The sequence below is a fragment of the Sylvia atricapilla genome, chromosome 3 (genome assembly GCF_009819655.1).
Source record: "Sylvia atricapilla isolate bSylAtr1 chromosome 3, bSylAtr1.pri, whole genome shotgun sequence".
Taxonomy (NCBI): Eukaryota; Metazoa; Chordata; class Aves; order Passeriformes; family Sylviidae; genus Sylvia; species Sylvia atricapilla.
Genome location: NC_089142.1, coordinates 70,024,077 through 70,040,538, shown reverse-complemented (window position 1 = coordinate 70,040,538; position 16,462 = coordinate 70,024,077). Strand labels below are relative to the sequence as shown.

General features: G+C 39.1%; 1 protein-coding gene across 1 annotated transcript in view; it reads right to left on the bottom strand.

Annotated features, from left to right (window-relative positions):
* TARBP1 (TAR (HIV-1) RNA binding protein 1) overlaps positions 1 to 15,837 on the bottom strand; it is a 32,332-nt gene extending 16,495 nt beyond the window's left edge. The window contains 17 exon segments of the mRNA XM_066315711.1: positions 344 to 505; positions 1,156 to 1,253; positions 4,298 to 4,473; positions 4,775 to 4,871; positions 6,790 to 6,928; positions 7,625 to 7,714; positions 8,567 to 8,663; positions 9,689 to 9,824; positions 10,937 to 11,034; positions 11,975 to 12,027; positions 12,723 to 12,871; positions 13,671 to 13,740; positions 14,542 to 14,639; positions 14,717 to 15,572; positions 15,574 to 15,630; positions 15,633 to 15,719; positions 15,721 to 15,837. Coding sequence (XP_066171808.1) covers positions 344 to 505; positions 1,156 to 1,253; positions 4,298 to 4,473; positions 4,775 to 4,871; positions 6,790 to 6,928; positions 7,625 to 7,714; positions 8,567 to 8,663; positions 9,689 to 9,824; positions 10,937 to 11,034; positions 11,975 to 12,027; positions 12,723 to 12,871; positions 13,671 to 13,740; positions 14,542 to 14,639; positions 14,717 to 15,572; positions 15,574 to 15,630; positions 15,633 to 15,719; positions 15,721 to 15,822 — 2,565 coding nt within the window. The 5' untranslated portion in view covers positions 15,823 to 15,837.
* Positions 15,838 to 16,462: the final 625 nt, after the last annotated feature.

Sequence of the window (16,462 nt, the reverse complement as noted above, 5' to 3'; positions counted from 1 at the left end):
ATTTTAGCTATACAGACTTCTAAAGAATGCAATATAAAAAACCAAAGTACTAAAAATCTTAGCTACAAATATTACACATTCATATTACACTGCAAGATGTGTTAGGTAATATATACACACATACACATTCACACAAACTTTCATTTAATTTCACATTATATAAAATATTATCACACATTATAAATATCACAATAGAAATAAGTAATTGCATATTAACTAATGTTATAGTATGTCTGTAAAATTATTAATGCAAAATCTAAATATTATATTGGCATATATTTTAATTATTACTTACTGGCCTGTTTTATTTTAATATTTATTGTTGCAAATAATGTTAAATTACCTTTCCAGAATTTCTCTCCTGAAGATTACGAATAGACGCATTTATCAGGGATGAAAGGAAATTCTTGATAGATGCCATTTTCTTCCAGTTGACTTTCAAGCACAAATTCACTATCTCTGGAATTAAAGCCAAGTACAGATCACAACGCTCCAGGTCACCAACCTAAAAGTGAGGAAACAACCACAATCTGAATCAGTAAGAGGAGGAAAATCAAACTGGAAACCAGAAAGGAAACTACTGGTAACAATGCCAGCAGAAGGAAAACTACTACTGTCATTGCAATTGAACAATTTTTAATTTGAGGGTTTGTTTGGGGGAAGTTATTAACTTCTAAATCTTAAAAATTGACTTTCAGATGCCATTCTCCTGATTCAACTCTAACTTTCACTTTGTTTAAAAAGTCTCAAGTTTCTCTGGTATAGAAACTTAAAAACTGGGCACAGCACTGAGCAAATCGTGTAAGATAGTCAAATAAGATGATAACCAGGCTGAGTACTGAAAGTCTCCAAAACGCCTAACAACTTACATCCACAGCTATATAGGGGATATTATGCAGTGTATGATGCTCAGGATTTCTTACTATATGATTTCTTTAGATTTAAAAAGAAACAAGAAATGCAAACTACAGACACTGAACACTACTTGTGAAAACACTTTTTTCCTTCTTACTGTGGGCATTCAAAACAGTTAACAGAAATCTTTCTATGCAAATTGACTTTCTAGGTGTTCAAAGATTGTATACGAACTTTAGGAACACTGGTAAATGAAACTAATAAGCAAATACCAAAGTATGTCTCATAATCATTACTTACAGTGCTTAACTCATTGGCAGTAAGGCGTCGGAGAACAAATTCAAGGATACTATCCACAGGTGTCACAAGAGATTTCCAGATAAAGAACAGTACTTCATCTGTGTGGAGGAAAAAAAAATATATATATACAGAAATACAATTTCCTTAATAATTTTACTATATCGTGTCGATTTACTTATGTTACAAAGTTATACAGTAATAGTACTCAAATACCAAAAGATAACTTAAACCAGCTCTGTACTCTTCTGCAGTGTAAGCCATAAGGCTGAAAGAATCAAACCAGCTGATGATATTTTCTGAGATGAACAATGTATTACTGAACCAAAACCCACACAAGACCAGAAGACCACAGTCCAATTTACCAATTTTTAATGCACACTTTTGTCCTACTCCTAACCTCGCACAAACAGCTTATTAATGAACTTAGCCTTTAATAAAAACCTAAAGCTTTTATATCCAGCAATTAACTTTATGTGAGGAAAATACACTTTTCCATTCCAAGTATTTATAGACTTGAAAACTGGCTTTATGGACTTGCTGGTTGTTAGTCTAGTTTTTTGCTGTTTAGAAATAATTCACCTTTGGAAACAGTGTAATCTTACAAAATTAATCAAAAATCTTAAGATTTTTGCCCAGTAGCTTCCAGGCTTAACACTGTAAATGAAAATACAAGATTATGACACAAAATGTGGTATTGTACAAGAAAAGGCTAGGCTACCACATGTACATTGCATCTCACAAAGACACAAGTTTATACACAAGCAAGATAGGCCACTCTGCTTAAACATATTTAACCACGAACACACTTTAGTCTGTGTTTCAAGGATAAGGGCTAGCTGAAAGCCAAGTTAATAACATCACAGATGAAAATGGAGTAAAATACTCTACATGGCCACCTTGTTTTAAAAATACCAGTCATTAGCTTCAGTATTCAGGAGAATTACCCAGAGGCTACAGCTGTTCTTTTTTTCTGGAGTTGACCCTGAGTAACATTTCATGTAGCAAAACTATCGTGAATGGAAGACCTTCAAAACGTAAAAATATAAAGGGAAATATTTCCAGATACATATTGTACTTACTTTCATTATTCCCTACTAAGATGGCTCATTGGACTACATTTCTAATGCTTAAATTGTTCAGAACCAACAGTTTAATTACGTCAGATTATCATAATTTTTCATCTTAAGTCTCAAATCACAAAAACATCTTCTACAATTTATATACATAAAATCTTCAGATAAGCATGTTGGACATAAAACCCAATTCATTACCAGTGGCTCTGTAACACTAGCAAAAGATAATTACAAAATCTTGCTGTTTAAAATAATGAAATCTAACAACAGTTTAGACAGCAAGAACTGCAGAAGAATGCTGATGATTTCAGCATGTACTTCAGGCATGTCTACCCCCATTAAAATATTCTTAAATAAAATGCTTCCCCCGCTTGTTATTATTTTTGCTTTACAAGGTTAAATTACTTTATTACTCCCTACCATTTTATTGTTTTCCATTTGATAAACAGGACTTTTCACCTCCCATTTATTCAACACAGAAACATAACTTCGGTATTACACAGCATTACCCTCACCACCCTTCACCTCAGTCAATTCACAGCTGCAGAAAAAAAAAAAGATGTATTACTTGGTTCTCCTGTGCAGAAGGAAGAAGCACAAAACCACTGTATAAAATAATTTTAAGAAAAGTAATCCTTGCTTAATGTAAAACTACAATGCAATTCAAAAAGCCTCTCAAAAGATTGATGATGGGCTGAACTGGAGCATCTCTAGGGACCTTCAAAAGGATGAGGACTCTGCAGTGCTCAGCCTTGCCATACCTTTGGAACTCTGTTAGCAGAGCTCAACATGCTCAAAATTCCCACAGCAGGAGCAATCCATTGCAGGTACATTAGCAAACACATAAAGAAATAAAGGCACACAAGGAAATTATTTAATATTGATACTAAAAAAAACAAATATGTGCTTGCACGTGTTTTGTAGGGTTATGCTTCAGGATTGTTCTACCCTTGTGCTGGAGGCTGAACGCACAGTGGTAGCTTAGTGGGCATTTCTTCCTGTTCAGTTCATTTCAAGGAACTAAAGCTCCACAGTCAGAGACCATGCCGCAGTATGAACTTTAACAGCCTGCATAATTAGTGCTCAGTATTTCACACAAATAGCTAAAATTTAAGGAGGCAGGGGGGGTTGAATGTATACAGCACTTGTTAAATTGAGGGTGGGCATTAATTTTGGGGCTGCATTTAGACATGAAACCTGGATATATTTCAGGATATAAACCTGAAACTATTTTTGTTAAGAAAAAGAGCCTAGATATGGAGCCTCCCCATTCCAAAACTACTCTTCTCTTCCATGTTATAAACACCCCGAAAAAAAATCCAAAGTAATCTAGGGGAGCAGAAACCAAACACCAAGATGTCTCCTATTCCCATTCAGCATGCCAATTCAATGAAAATAATACAGCAATTTTTCATTTGCTCTCAGGAAAAACATTTAGGTCTATTCTGGTTACAAAATGTTCTCTCAAAAGGAGTAGAAAGGACTCCATAGTTTTTGCTCAAATTCTTCTGAAAGGTCTACAAATTCAAGTGCTCCATCTGTGGAGGGCCAACACTCTCAGACAGACAGATCACCAGGCTTGTATTTCAGTGAGAACCTCCTAGCCTATCAGTCAACTCAGAAAACAGGGTGTCCAGCAGGATCACTTTATGCACTCAGGGAAGACTCTGGCTGAACCCCTGCCAACTAAGCAGGGCTGGGTTTCTGTAGTGACTTCTTTCTGAAGTACCTAAATGATTCATGGAATCCATTCATTTGCAAGGAATAGGCCTACAAATACTTGCAATACAGTCGCACTCTTCAAATTTTAACTGATAATGTAATCCTAATGGACAGCAACTAGTTTCTCAGAAGGCTTTCACATGCTCAATTCCCAGTCCTTATGACACCTGGTAAGACTGGACCCATAGCTCAAATTTTATATCAGACATGCCAGATTGACAACTTTTACACTTACCACTTCTAGGCTACTATTAGTTTGACACTATAGCCATAAAACAGTTAAGTAGCTTAGCTGTAGTTAAGACTATAATGAACAGAAGACACAGTAGACTGAAGATGTCACTAACCATCTTGCGTATTGGAACATTTTAACCAACGGGTCTGCAATAACTTCAAGAGAAGCTGAAGGCTTTTATCTGTTTTCAGTGTTGGTATGTAAGCATTACTGCCAAGTTTCATCAAGACATCCAGAAGAGGGTTCAAGAAAGCCTCTAGTTCAATCCACTCTATGTTGCTTTTTCCACTACACAAAAACAAAAATTAAAAAGAAAGTCTTCTTCTGAGCATCTGCCTTAAGTGCTGAAGTTTACTTATGGAAATAAAAAGGACACTTTTCCAAGACACTTAAGTATCTTTAGAATGTTACCCAGTTTGCCTGCAGCAACAGTTGGACAAGGCCTAAGGAATGATCAGGCTGACCAAAAGTCTACAGAGAAAAGAGGACAGCTTCCCAACTTCATCAGGCTTCCCAGCTTCAACTGGATCCTTCAGGAGTGAGGGGATTGAAAAAGACAGAAATGTAAAATAAGGTATTTCATACTTACCTGTATTTATTCTTCATCTGCTCCACGTCAGCAGCCAACAGAATCATTGTTGAGACAAGCTTAGCTTCAAACCAGTCAGGCATAAAGCAATTTTCTCCTGATTAAAGATATTTTAAGGTTTCCACAGTAACTAAAAAATACCTTTGAAATACTTTCTAAAACTTCTGGGTTTATAACTTATTTTAATAAATTAATAACACAAAACCAATTAATGCTAATAGAAGTATTACTACTAATTTTTGGCATTCTTTACCTAGATATAAATTGAACTCTAACACTATTAGCTTTTATGCTCAAATAAATTTTAGGCAATATGTTATGCAGTATTATATATTATGTAGCAGTTCACAACAGACTTTTCCATTGCCTTAAAAAATACATTAGCATATTAAAAATAATTTAATGAAGAAGATAATTCCATTATGCTTCATCTGAAACATCAGCTGTGATTCTGATCACAGAACTAACCACATAAAGAACTAAAACTATGCTGTAAAGAAGAAATTATAAAAAAAACCTAAGTGAAGTTTCTCTTTTTATCAATCTTTTATCCAAAACTATATCACCATACTTACAAAATGTTTCTTAAATAGAGTAAATTTGTTTTAGGGTTTTTTTTAACTGGCATGTTTCCGGCTTTGGGAATTTAGAAAACAAAACACTTTGGAGGTCCAATTCAAGCAGCTGGACCTGGCTGGGTTTTTTTTTTGGTTTGGGTTTTTTTTTTTTCCCCCTCTGAAGAGCTGCTTATTAGTTAAGTTTCATATGAAACCATTAAACCAAGAATTACAAACATCACTTTTTACAAGTGAAATGCAGATGTTTGCCATGAAATTGTATATAATACAGATCAAGCACTAAACAAACATGTCAGGAAGGAGAGAAGATCTGCCAAAATATTTAGCAAACTCACCCTGGAATATCACCAGAGAATTTGCTTACTACTTCTCTAACAATAAGACAATCAAGTGAAGTTTCCTGGTCTGCAGGAAGTTTCTGAAGTTATTTGTGATCACCAAATTCTGACCTAGCCTTTTTATCTCCTATATGTATAATACTTAAAAAGTGTTCAGTTTTGACTTTTGACAATATAAAATTATACAAAATTCACTACGACTGCAAATGCCACACAAAAGTTGAAGTATTAAAAAAACCCCAATTTGCCATTCCTCTCAACGTGTCTGAAAGAAGACACTAACCTGACACTGTAAATCAAAACGTGGCAGTGAACAAGGAAGGCCCTTTGTAATTTATCTGCACATTTATACAGCCTACAAAGAACCTCCCTTGGATATAACATGTGGCAGCTCACCTCCTGCAAGCTGTCCAAGATTAGAAGAATGTAACAGCTTAGGAAGGTGTGCAATGAGCTGACAAGCTGCCTCACTCTGTGGCCTCTCCCTCTACAGAAATACCTGGTCACTTTAGAAACCTCTGCTGAGAAAGGTGACAGAACCTGTGTGGGTTCATATTCCTTTGTGCTTTCCTCTGCCTCTTGCACTCCAACATTTTCAGACACCATCAAAACAGTGACAAAATAAACCTAATAGACAAGCAGCAGAGCAGCACTAAACTGAATATTAAGACTTAATGTTCAATTAATACTGTGGGACTTTAATTTCTAGAGGAAAGTTGAAATTAAAAAATAAGGTTCAAACTTAAGAACTGTGAATACACTGGTTGGGTAGAACTTAAATAGATGCAATATAAAAAAAACTATTTTTCTAAAATCTATTAGATTTTAGAAAATTTTTTTCTAAAATTTTTTAGAAATTATTTTTAAAATATTTTAATTATTTTAAATATTAAAATAACTAGTTCTTTCTATTAGTTATTTTAATAACTAATAATTAGTTTAATAATTTTATTAAATAAAATTATTATTTTAATAGTTTTATTAGTTTTTAATAACTTATTATCCCCCAAACTATTTTTTCTAAAATCCAAGGGATTGCTGTAATTTTTTTAAAATTCCCTTAAGTATAGTGGTTTTTATTAACATACATTTAACTTACTTTCAGATGCAGGCATCTTAAAGTACTCTCCCACAAGACTGTGCACATATTGACATAATGATGATGTCTCCTGACGTTCAAAATCAGAGGCCACAGGCTTCCTGAAGCACCTGTCATTCACTTGCAACCAACTGCAAAGCTGAATTAAGAACAGTATGTTACTCCTTGACCACATCTGGCAGCTGTGCACTGACATCACTGATTTAACAGCAGCACACCAGAGCAGTGTTAAACACAAACTCCCACATCAGCAAACCCACACACTGCTAGAGGTGCTCACCAGAGCTACCTCGAGCCTTAGCAGACTATTCCCTTTTAACTACAAATAAAAAAAGTGTTCTTCTAGAAGGTAGCTCAGAGCACCCCCAAAAAACCAGTGGTACAACAACTCTTAAAATTAAGCAAGACTGGTAAAAATTCCCTTATCTCAAAAGAGTTTCTTCTAATCAAGTGTTATCTAGTGAGACCAGCTTTTTTTTTTTTTTTTTTTGTATGCCAAAAATTAATAGAGCAAAATGAAACGTACAGGATACATGACAAGAAGACACTATGCAAAAAATCACTTTAGCATTATATGGCTGTACAAGTAACCAAAAGTTGGCTACATGATCAGCTGGCTCAAGTATATACTCTATAAAAACTTATTTCATCTTTGAACTTCTCTTCACAGCATCTCACAGCATGCAAATATATAAAATATGTATCCTGTGAAAATTTAAGATTTACAATCCACTCTACATGGTATGCACGTTCTTCCCTTTGAGATTATCCTGCCAGTGATATTATTTCTACCAGTGATGGGTTTGATGAACATAAAACCAGCTTCAGTTCTCACCTCTGTCCACAACAAAGTATCTCTCCTTAGGGACTCCTCTGGTCTAAGGGACAGAAGAAAGCTTGAAACTTCTGAGAAGGACACTTTCTCCTGAATAAATTAATCAAGATACAACAGCTGCCAACACAATATACAACAAATAATACTAACATGACAATTCAAGAAGTTTCAGTAAACAAAAAAAAAAAAATCTACTTTTTCCTTTTCGTGATTCAGACTCATTTCTGCCTCTTTGGGACCAACTTATCAGTACCAAGGAACAAAACTTAATTTTCCCAAGTATTAAAGTCTATCTGAAAATAATGACTCTAAGAATAGTGCTATTCACTGATGACACCTTTTAAATCAATGTAGGTAAATGATTAAGAGTCACTCGTAAGTACTATTTCTGCATTTCTAAAGACAAATTCTAAAGACAGGTTTATAGCCATAACAAACATGCAAGACTTATTTAGAAAGCTAGCTATAAAACAAACAAAACGTGAATACTTCAATTACTGAATAACTACAGTCCTGCTAGTTCAGCACTTATGGTACTTTTATCATTCTGGTATCATGAATACCTTTATTATTAGGACTTACAAGAAAGTCTATTTATTTTCTATCTGTTAAAACCTGAGCTTGTATAGTAGATATGGAATAATAATATCCTGTTATGATAGCTACCACATGAAAACCCTGAAATAAAACATCAACTAATTAAAGCTAATGAAAAAAAATACTTCTTATGGAAAACCAAAGGTAACACAAATATACCATAACTTACATAGCACAATTTAAATAGTCACTAAAAAAATTGCAAATCCAGCAAAATCAGTATAAATCATGTATTTAGCAATTTTTTGATTACTGTTGACCTTGTAAAAGTGTCACTGTATTTCTATTACATCAAGGAAAAAGAGAAAACAAAAAATAAAACAAAACACAAAACCCCAAACTGACCACATCTGTCAAATGCATAGTTGTTTGAAGAAGATAGCACTGAGCAGCACCACGCAACAAAATCTGATGTGTAATCATAGTACACTGGAGGACATCTCTGCAAAGAGGAAAAATGCACACTGGGTAAATTACACACTTAAAAATGTAAACATTTTCATATATCTTTCAATTATTAACAATATTAGATACATCAGATTACATGTAACAGACATATTCTATTAGGTATGGCACAAATACTGCCTGATCAGACCACAAACAACCCAGAACCAAGACTACTGTTACGTGTACAGATTTCAAAAACTGATAATAAAAACTGGATGAGCATAAACCTGACAAAACAATAGGGGGGACAAAGAACAAAACAAAACCTAAAGGAACAATCCCCATGACCATATCATTCCAGACTGTTAATTTAATATTAGCATTTCTGTAATTTTGCCATCAAAAGCATTTTGCCATCAAAATCTCATTTAAGCACAGAACTGAAAGGAATGTTCATTGATCTTTTATCAGCAAAGGCATGTCCAACACCATTTTTTCTCCTTGTAAACTGCTTCTATCCAATATTCCTTCAACCATCAGTAAGATTTTATTTAAATCCTCAAATTTGATTAAACTGGAATGACAATTGATTTTTAGTGGGTCTAGGAAGTGAAAGCAGACACTTAGGAAATATCAGTGAGATTATGGTCCATAGTGAGTCCAACAACTTCTATCTAGAAGATTTTTAGAAACCTTTCTGTTTCCAGCATTGTGGGCTGCCCCCAATATAGCCTCAACTGCTATTAAACCAGGCTGTAAAGTAACTAGAAAAGGAAGAAGTGTGATATGTATCAGCCAGGAAGTGTGGACAACCAGGGAAAAATTATTCTAAAATAGTAGAAACTATGAAGACCTAAAATGTAAAAACTCGATTTTTTTCATTTCATACAGCGATATAAATACATTGATTCTTGAAGTGCTTTCCTCTGCAAATCAGACATAAAGGAGACAGAACCTGATATTCCCATGCACAACCATCCCTTCAGAAAGAACAAACATGAATCAAATTCTGGTTGTCCAGACTGTCAGCACATTTCTTTGGAAGAAGGCTGTAAGAACACAATGCAGTACATATTTTACCTTAAAGCATGAAGTCCTTCAGCACCAAGTACTTTACATGCAGGGATAGATGCCAAAGCCATAGAAAGAAACAAAATAGGAACAGCACACCAATGCCTACTTGTAATCTTCTGAATAAATTTTAACAGGAAGCTACCTTAGAATGAAAACAAACAAAATAATCCTGAGTGATTTTGTGTTCACCAGCTGGAATACTCCAATGCTTTTAAATAATATGAACTCCAGCAGAAGAGTGCTATTATAATTTCTGGCAATTAAATCAAACAGAACAACAGAATAATTTCCTAATATAAATGAAAAAAATACATTCCAAAGAAGTCTATCAGTAAGGTGGTATGATTCAGAGACAAACAGAAATAAACCTAATTTTGACTTTGGTCATCTGTACTAATCATCATGTTCAGGAATGGAATTTTAACTCAGTTGTTTTGAGTACTACACAATGCCTTTTTTAAGTTGCTATTGAGTTTGTGATATGGCCGACCATAGTGATTCAACCAGTTAAATGGATGCTGGAATGGACAGAGCAATCCTCAATGAGCCACCACATCTACAGTCAGTGGAAGTGGGCTACCTATCTCAGGATTCCTAATCACAGACCCCCTGTTCAGTAATAAAATATATGCCTTTGGGCCAGGTAGAGAAATAGGGCATCTATGGCATTACAAGTATATAAGGTGTTTCCTACCAGAATATACCTGTACATCCAGGGTGCTGAAGAGAGCTGATTCTACCCTTATTTCATCCAATTAGATCAGGTGTTAACTTGTGGTCACCTTCATTTTAGCCTACACTAGCATCAAAATTTGGAAGAGTCTCAGAAATCCTCCACCACCCAACCTCACAATAAAAGAATTCTAATTCTATTTCAGTCCTTGGACTGGGCTCTTCTGGATGTGTCATGACTAAAGAAGTCCGGAGATAAAAAAATCTCCACATACCGTTCACTTCAGATTTTTGGAGTTTGTTTGGGCTTTTTTTTTTTTCCATTAATAAAAAGCAAATCTCCTCCATTTTGCCCCTAGAACAATTCTGCAGCTTTGTACTGCAGGATACCTTTAAGTCCCTGAAGGCCTTTTCACTGGAAACCCCACTGTCAAGACAACTACTCCTTTTTTCTCTCAAGTAAACACTTACATGACATACCAAAAAAGGCTCCATAGGTTTTTTTTTGGGGTTTTTTTTTGGGGGGGGGGGGGTTTTTGTTTTCTTATTTAAAAAAAGATAAAGGTGAAACTGAAAACATACCTTTTTCTTCTTCTGGAAGAAGAGCAAGATAAGTAGCCAAAAATTTCTGTAACCTCATTCCCAAAGGAGGACAGGCTCCTACTGTTTGACCTGGTGTCCTGTTGGGTTTTAAAATATTAGACACACACAACTGGCATGTTAACAGCTTTAGAATTAGATGTAACAGCTTTAATCTAAAATCTAACAGCTTCAGAATGTTTAGAATTGCCCCTAACCAAAAACAAAGTGTCAAAAACGAAGTGACACTCCATGAGATCAACAGAGACAACCTATGTCTCATGAGAAGTCTCGGGATCCTGGCTAGTAAGGATTAACGTCATTCAAGAGATTCCGTAACTTTCTCTCAGCTTGATACCAAGTGTAACAACTTTGTGTATTCTCGGTATACTCAAACATGCACCTTCCTCTACATATGCCAACAGGTTTCACCAGAAATACAGAAGCTAAAAGAGAGGATTAAGATCATGAAGTGTTGATTCAACACAACTTTAACATACTAAAGCACTTGGCATTTGCTTCACCTTCTGAATTCCCATCCATGCATGTCCATGGAAAGAGACTGCAGACTGAGATGAGAAATGCATAACTGCTGCAAGAGCCCGCAGAGGTCACATCTGTGCTGCCATACTTAGATAAAACAGCCTACTGTGACTACACTTTATCCATAATCACCTAATCCAAACTATCATCACTAACAGTCAGTTTTAGCCCTCCAAAAATGAACATATTAATCCACTGAACTCTTTGTTTCATGGATTTCTCCCCAGCAGATCAAGACTGTGACCATTAATTCCATCAAGGGGCATTGAAAATTGCAACAACCAAGTCTTCTCCCTGGATCCATACTTCACTTGTTCATAACCACCCATCTTTCCTGAAAATCTCTCTCCATATCAGTAAGTTCAGCAGCACCATTTCCTATTAATGTGTTTTCCTTTAGCTATGACTTCACCCACATACTTAAACCAGTATTATTACAACACATTTGCACAATCCAGAAATTAAATAAATAACCGATTAATTAACCCACTGGTTTACCTGCTGTAGAGGGAACTTTCTGAGAGAGCATCCATTAGTGGTCCAATAACAAACTGAAAAAAGAAACAAGAACAGTGGTGAAACATACATTTCCAAGCCACTGCCACATAGAAGCTAACTAGATTTATTTCACCAGACTTCGAAGGACAGAGCCTGAAATTAGAGAATACTCCTGTATGGTAAATAGAAGCAAAAAGAGGAAGAAACTAAAGAGAAGGGGGACCAGGAGAGTAAACAAGAAAAGAGATTTTTCCACTAGATACATTTCACATAGTATTGCAAAAAATGCAAGCAAATAAGAAATCTTGTTGGGAAACAGATAGAGAGAATAGATTTAAACATGAAATATTAAGATGACGAAGAGCCAACACAGCTAAAAAGGTTTAGGATGCATACTAAGGTTGGCTTTATTTCAAGTTACTCATCAAGAGGCTGACTTAATTTGTATCAGGAATGATAATCTCTGAGGAGAATAGTAAACAGTATAACGCAGATCATTCCCTACTAAAGTGTAGGTTAGTTGACAGCCAATACATATGTGACAGTAATAAAAAAACCTTTTAATATTTCTTCCCACTTGGAGAATATTTTAAAGTGTGGGGCTTTTATGCTTTATGGATACAGTAATACACTGATTATACTACAGAAACAGAATTTGTCCAATTCCAACTACCGAAGCAATTAGCGTTAAGATCTACTGCAAATTAGAACATTTGTTTGTTGTAGCAAGTAACAGTAACATCCTTACCTCTGAGAAACCAAGTGAATTTGGAAGATGCTTTGTTTCATAAAGCTCCAGAAAATGAAGAATCCCTTCCTTTGTCAATGTTTTATTCTCGCTTTCAAACATTCGTCTATAAATGCACACGTGCCATGATGGGTGAAACAACCAACAATCTGCTTACAAAAAAGAAATTCTTCTAAACCGACACCAAAGTAACAGTGACACACTAACACATAATATACTGAAATTCCAGACAGTGCTATAGTCTATTCACAGGATGTTTCAAAAAGGTGACTACAGCTATTAGTTTTACAAAAACACCCTGCTAAATCTAATTTAAAAATTACTACAGTTTTCCAAAGTTACTCTCCTAGTTACAAATTAAAATTACTAAAAAGTGCCACATCCTTCTTCCTGCAACTCTATTTATACCAATGCATTTACCTGCAAAAGTTATACATTAATAGCCTTTCCACTTTGCAAATCTCCAGTATCTTGCACTACCTAATTACATGCACTCATGTGCCCTGGTTGTACTGTCTCAGCATCCATTTTATGTATCCTCTCCTCTAACAAACTGAGTTGGGTTTTTTCCTCTTTTTACAAAATTGTGCAGATGAATTGTCTTCTACAACCCCAAAAATCTCTGGCTTTATTTTATTTTCACATTATCTTAAGTCAAGCAAAATACAGTGGGAAATGACCATTTATTTGGATCTGCTGACAGAAAAATAGTATTCCAAGACAATACAGTAAGCAATAAATATATGGTAGGATTTCTTCTCAGAGCAGGGTGGCCGCTGCCTACGCATGTTTGCCAAACAACTTAAGTATAGAGCAAAAACTGGAACAGCCACCCAGAAAACACCTAACTTGAGAGACGAAACATTACAAAAAGCTGCTACTAAAACAGAAAAAGAAAACATAAGAGGATAACTTAACTAATAATTAAGAGATAAAGTTCCATCTTACCTTTATCCCCTGATATGGCAAGCTCGTATAAACTGTTTAGTTTTGGTAACACTGGCTTTATGACATGGATCTGAAATGCAAATCAGGTTGAAATAGTTTATATCTCAAACCCAGGAGCTGTCAGTTACTCAGACTAGAATTTACTATCAGTAACACTAATATAGCAATTGACAATAGAGTACATTTAAATAAACCTCCAAAGCCTATGGTGTGCAACACTCACTTGAAAAAAACCTGATACTTCAATGCTACCATATTTTAAGAACAATACTTACTAATAACCATTATATTCCTCGAAATTAAAACAGCACAAACATCTAAAATTAAGCGTTTAAATTAATATTACCTCAGTTACAGGACAATCATGTACAAATAAGATGAAATTACTACAGGGAGGTGGGCACACTACTAATAGTTAACACCACAATACCATACAATTATGGAAGCCTGAAGCCAACAGGAATCCTTCTGCCTAGTATGCTGGACTCATAAAACCATTTTATTCCAAGGCCACAAGAACTTTACCATATATATAGTCCCCTCTATCAAAGAGAGGTTATTAGGTGCAATCGCTGGATTTTTCACAAAGCTGGTCTTGCAATTACCTGCACTCCGGGTTTCTATCATTGCATTAACCAGATGTATTCCAATGACAGAGAAGAGTTCTGAGTTTATTCCGAATGAATGACAAACGCCGTGTTTTAAGATTTGAAACAAAAGTAATCCAGTTAATGCTGACTTAGGTATCCTTACCTATCCTTAGGTACCAAAACTCTGTAGGGAATACTCTGCCCTACAAAAGCATTCACGTGTGCCTCAAGCGAGGCAGGACGTCTGTCTAGGATGGAGACAGATTTCACAGCGCTCCTACCTGGTTTCCTTCCAAAGTTTCCATTATCAAAATATAAGTTTCCCAAAACTGTAGGAGTTGCTCGTTCTTCTCAGCGGACCACCAGAACAGACTAGACTCTAAGGAAAGAAGAGAAGGACACGCGTTGCCCGCCGGCCCGTGCCGCCCGTCCCGCCGCCCGTCCCGCCGGCCGTACCGTGTCCGCCGTCCGGGGGGCAGCGCAGCTCGGCGCGCTGGCCGGCGCTCAGGTCCAGCGCTCTCTTCAGCAGGTAGCGGGCCCGCTTGCGGCACAGCCCGTCCCGCTCCGTCAGGCCCTCCTGCACCAGCCGCCAGAACCGCGGGCACAGCCGCGCGTCCATGCCCGGCGCCGCCGGCCCCCGCGGCAGCAGCGCGTCCGCCAAGGCGCTGAGCGCCAGCAGCGCCCGCCCGGCCCGCGGCGCCCCGCCCGCGCCCAGCAGCCCCTCCCAGAGCCGCGGCAGCGCCGCGCCGTTCGCGCCCAGCGCCGGCAGCAGCCGCCCGGCCGCCAGCGCCGCCGCCGCCTCGCCCTCGCCCTCCTCCCGCACCAGCGCCAGCGCCGCCGCCGCGCACCGCGACAGCAGCTCCGGCTCCTCCAGCCGCGGCGCCGCCGCCGCCAGCGCCTCCACCGCCGCCTCCTCGGCGCCCGGCCCGCCGCCCGCCGCCAGCTCGGCCAGCGCGTCGCGGGCGAGGCGCGCTGCCAGCGGCGGCCCGCAGAGCTGCACGCAGTGCCGCAGCGCGCCCCGCGCCGCCCGCGCCGCCCGCACCCGCTCGCCGCTCCCCGCCGCGCCCTCCCCGCCCCGCAGCAGCGGCCGGCACCGCTCCAGCGCCACCTCCCAGGCCGCCCGCCGCAGCGCCTCCGCCTCGCCCGCCGCCGCCGGCCCGCCCGCCGCCAGCCGCTGCAGCAGCAGGCGCAGCGCCTCCGCCCGCTCGGCCGAGAGCGGCGCGCCGAGCGCCCGCAGCAGCGCGGCGCGGTCCCCGCAGCGGGACAGCAGCGTGTCCGCCAGCACCACCTCCATCGCGCGGGGGGAGGCGGAGGAGGAGCGGCGGCTGCGCAGGCGGGGGCGGGCGGGGCCCACGAGGGGCGGCGGGAGGCGAAAACACGGTGTGATTGACTGGTTCGGCTGTGTGTGTGTGCCTTTAAGGTATTCTTCATCTTTAGGTCACAGACCGCCTGCCTGAGTGTTCCCAGCCGTGGTGGCTGCTAAGCACAACCTGGCCCAGCACGGGAGGCCTAAGGGAGGTATCCCAGGTGTGAGCCTCTCGCCTGAGGGAGTGAAGTTCCATCCTTGTGTGCAGTAAAAACTCTCTACACTTCATACGCACTAGAACGCAAGATCGGGCAGTAGTAATACACAAAATGACCAGTTTCCACACCTGTCATATTTGTTCTAACCATTTATGCCAAAAGAAGTTGCTGAAACCAGTCGCTGTTGTCATCACAGCGTACCAGAGGTTTGCCCGAATTCTTTGTGTCTGCCTCAGGCCGGAGGCATTCCTGGATGCTGGCTCCGTGCTGATGGCTTGTTAGAAGGGCCCAGGCCACCAGCACTGAGGCCAGAGAACAACTCCTGTGCAGTTCAATGTACCGGTGCAGCCAAAGCCTAACTCAAAAAATCAAGGTGATTTCTGTTAAAAATGGGCCAGGAGACCTGCTCGTTTGAAAGACCTTCATTAGTCAGCTCTTTCAGTGGGGAACTCGAGGGGTCGCCTGCGCCGTCGCTGCTCCTGTCGCCGTTCTCGCTCGGGCCGCCGCTGAGGAGGAGGTGCTGGTCGAATCTGCTGCTCTCGTCGCAGAGTCAGGAGTTCCAGCCTTACCGGAATCCCCAGGAACTCAGCTGGGCTCATGTGGTCTAGGGGTGTCACCTTTGCTCAGTCTTTTGTTGGTCATGGCGAGGCAGCAGAAGCAGAATCAGTCCCTAGGTAG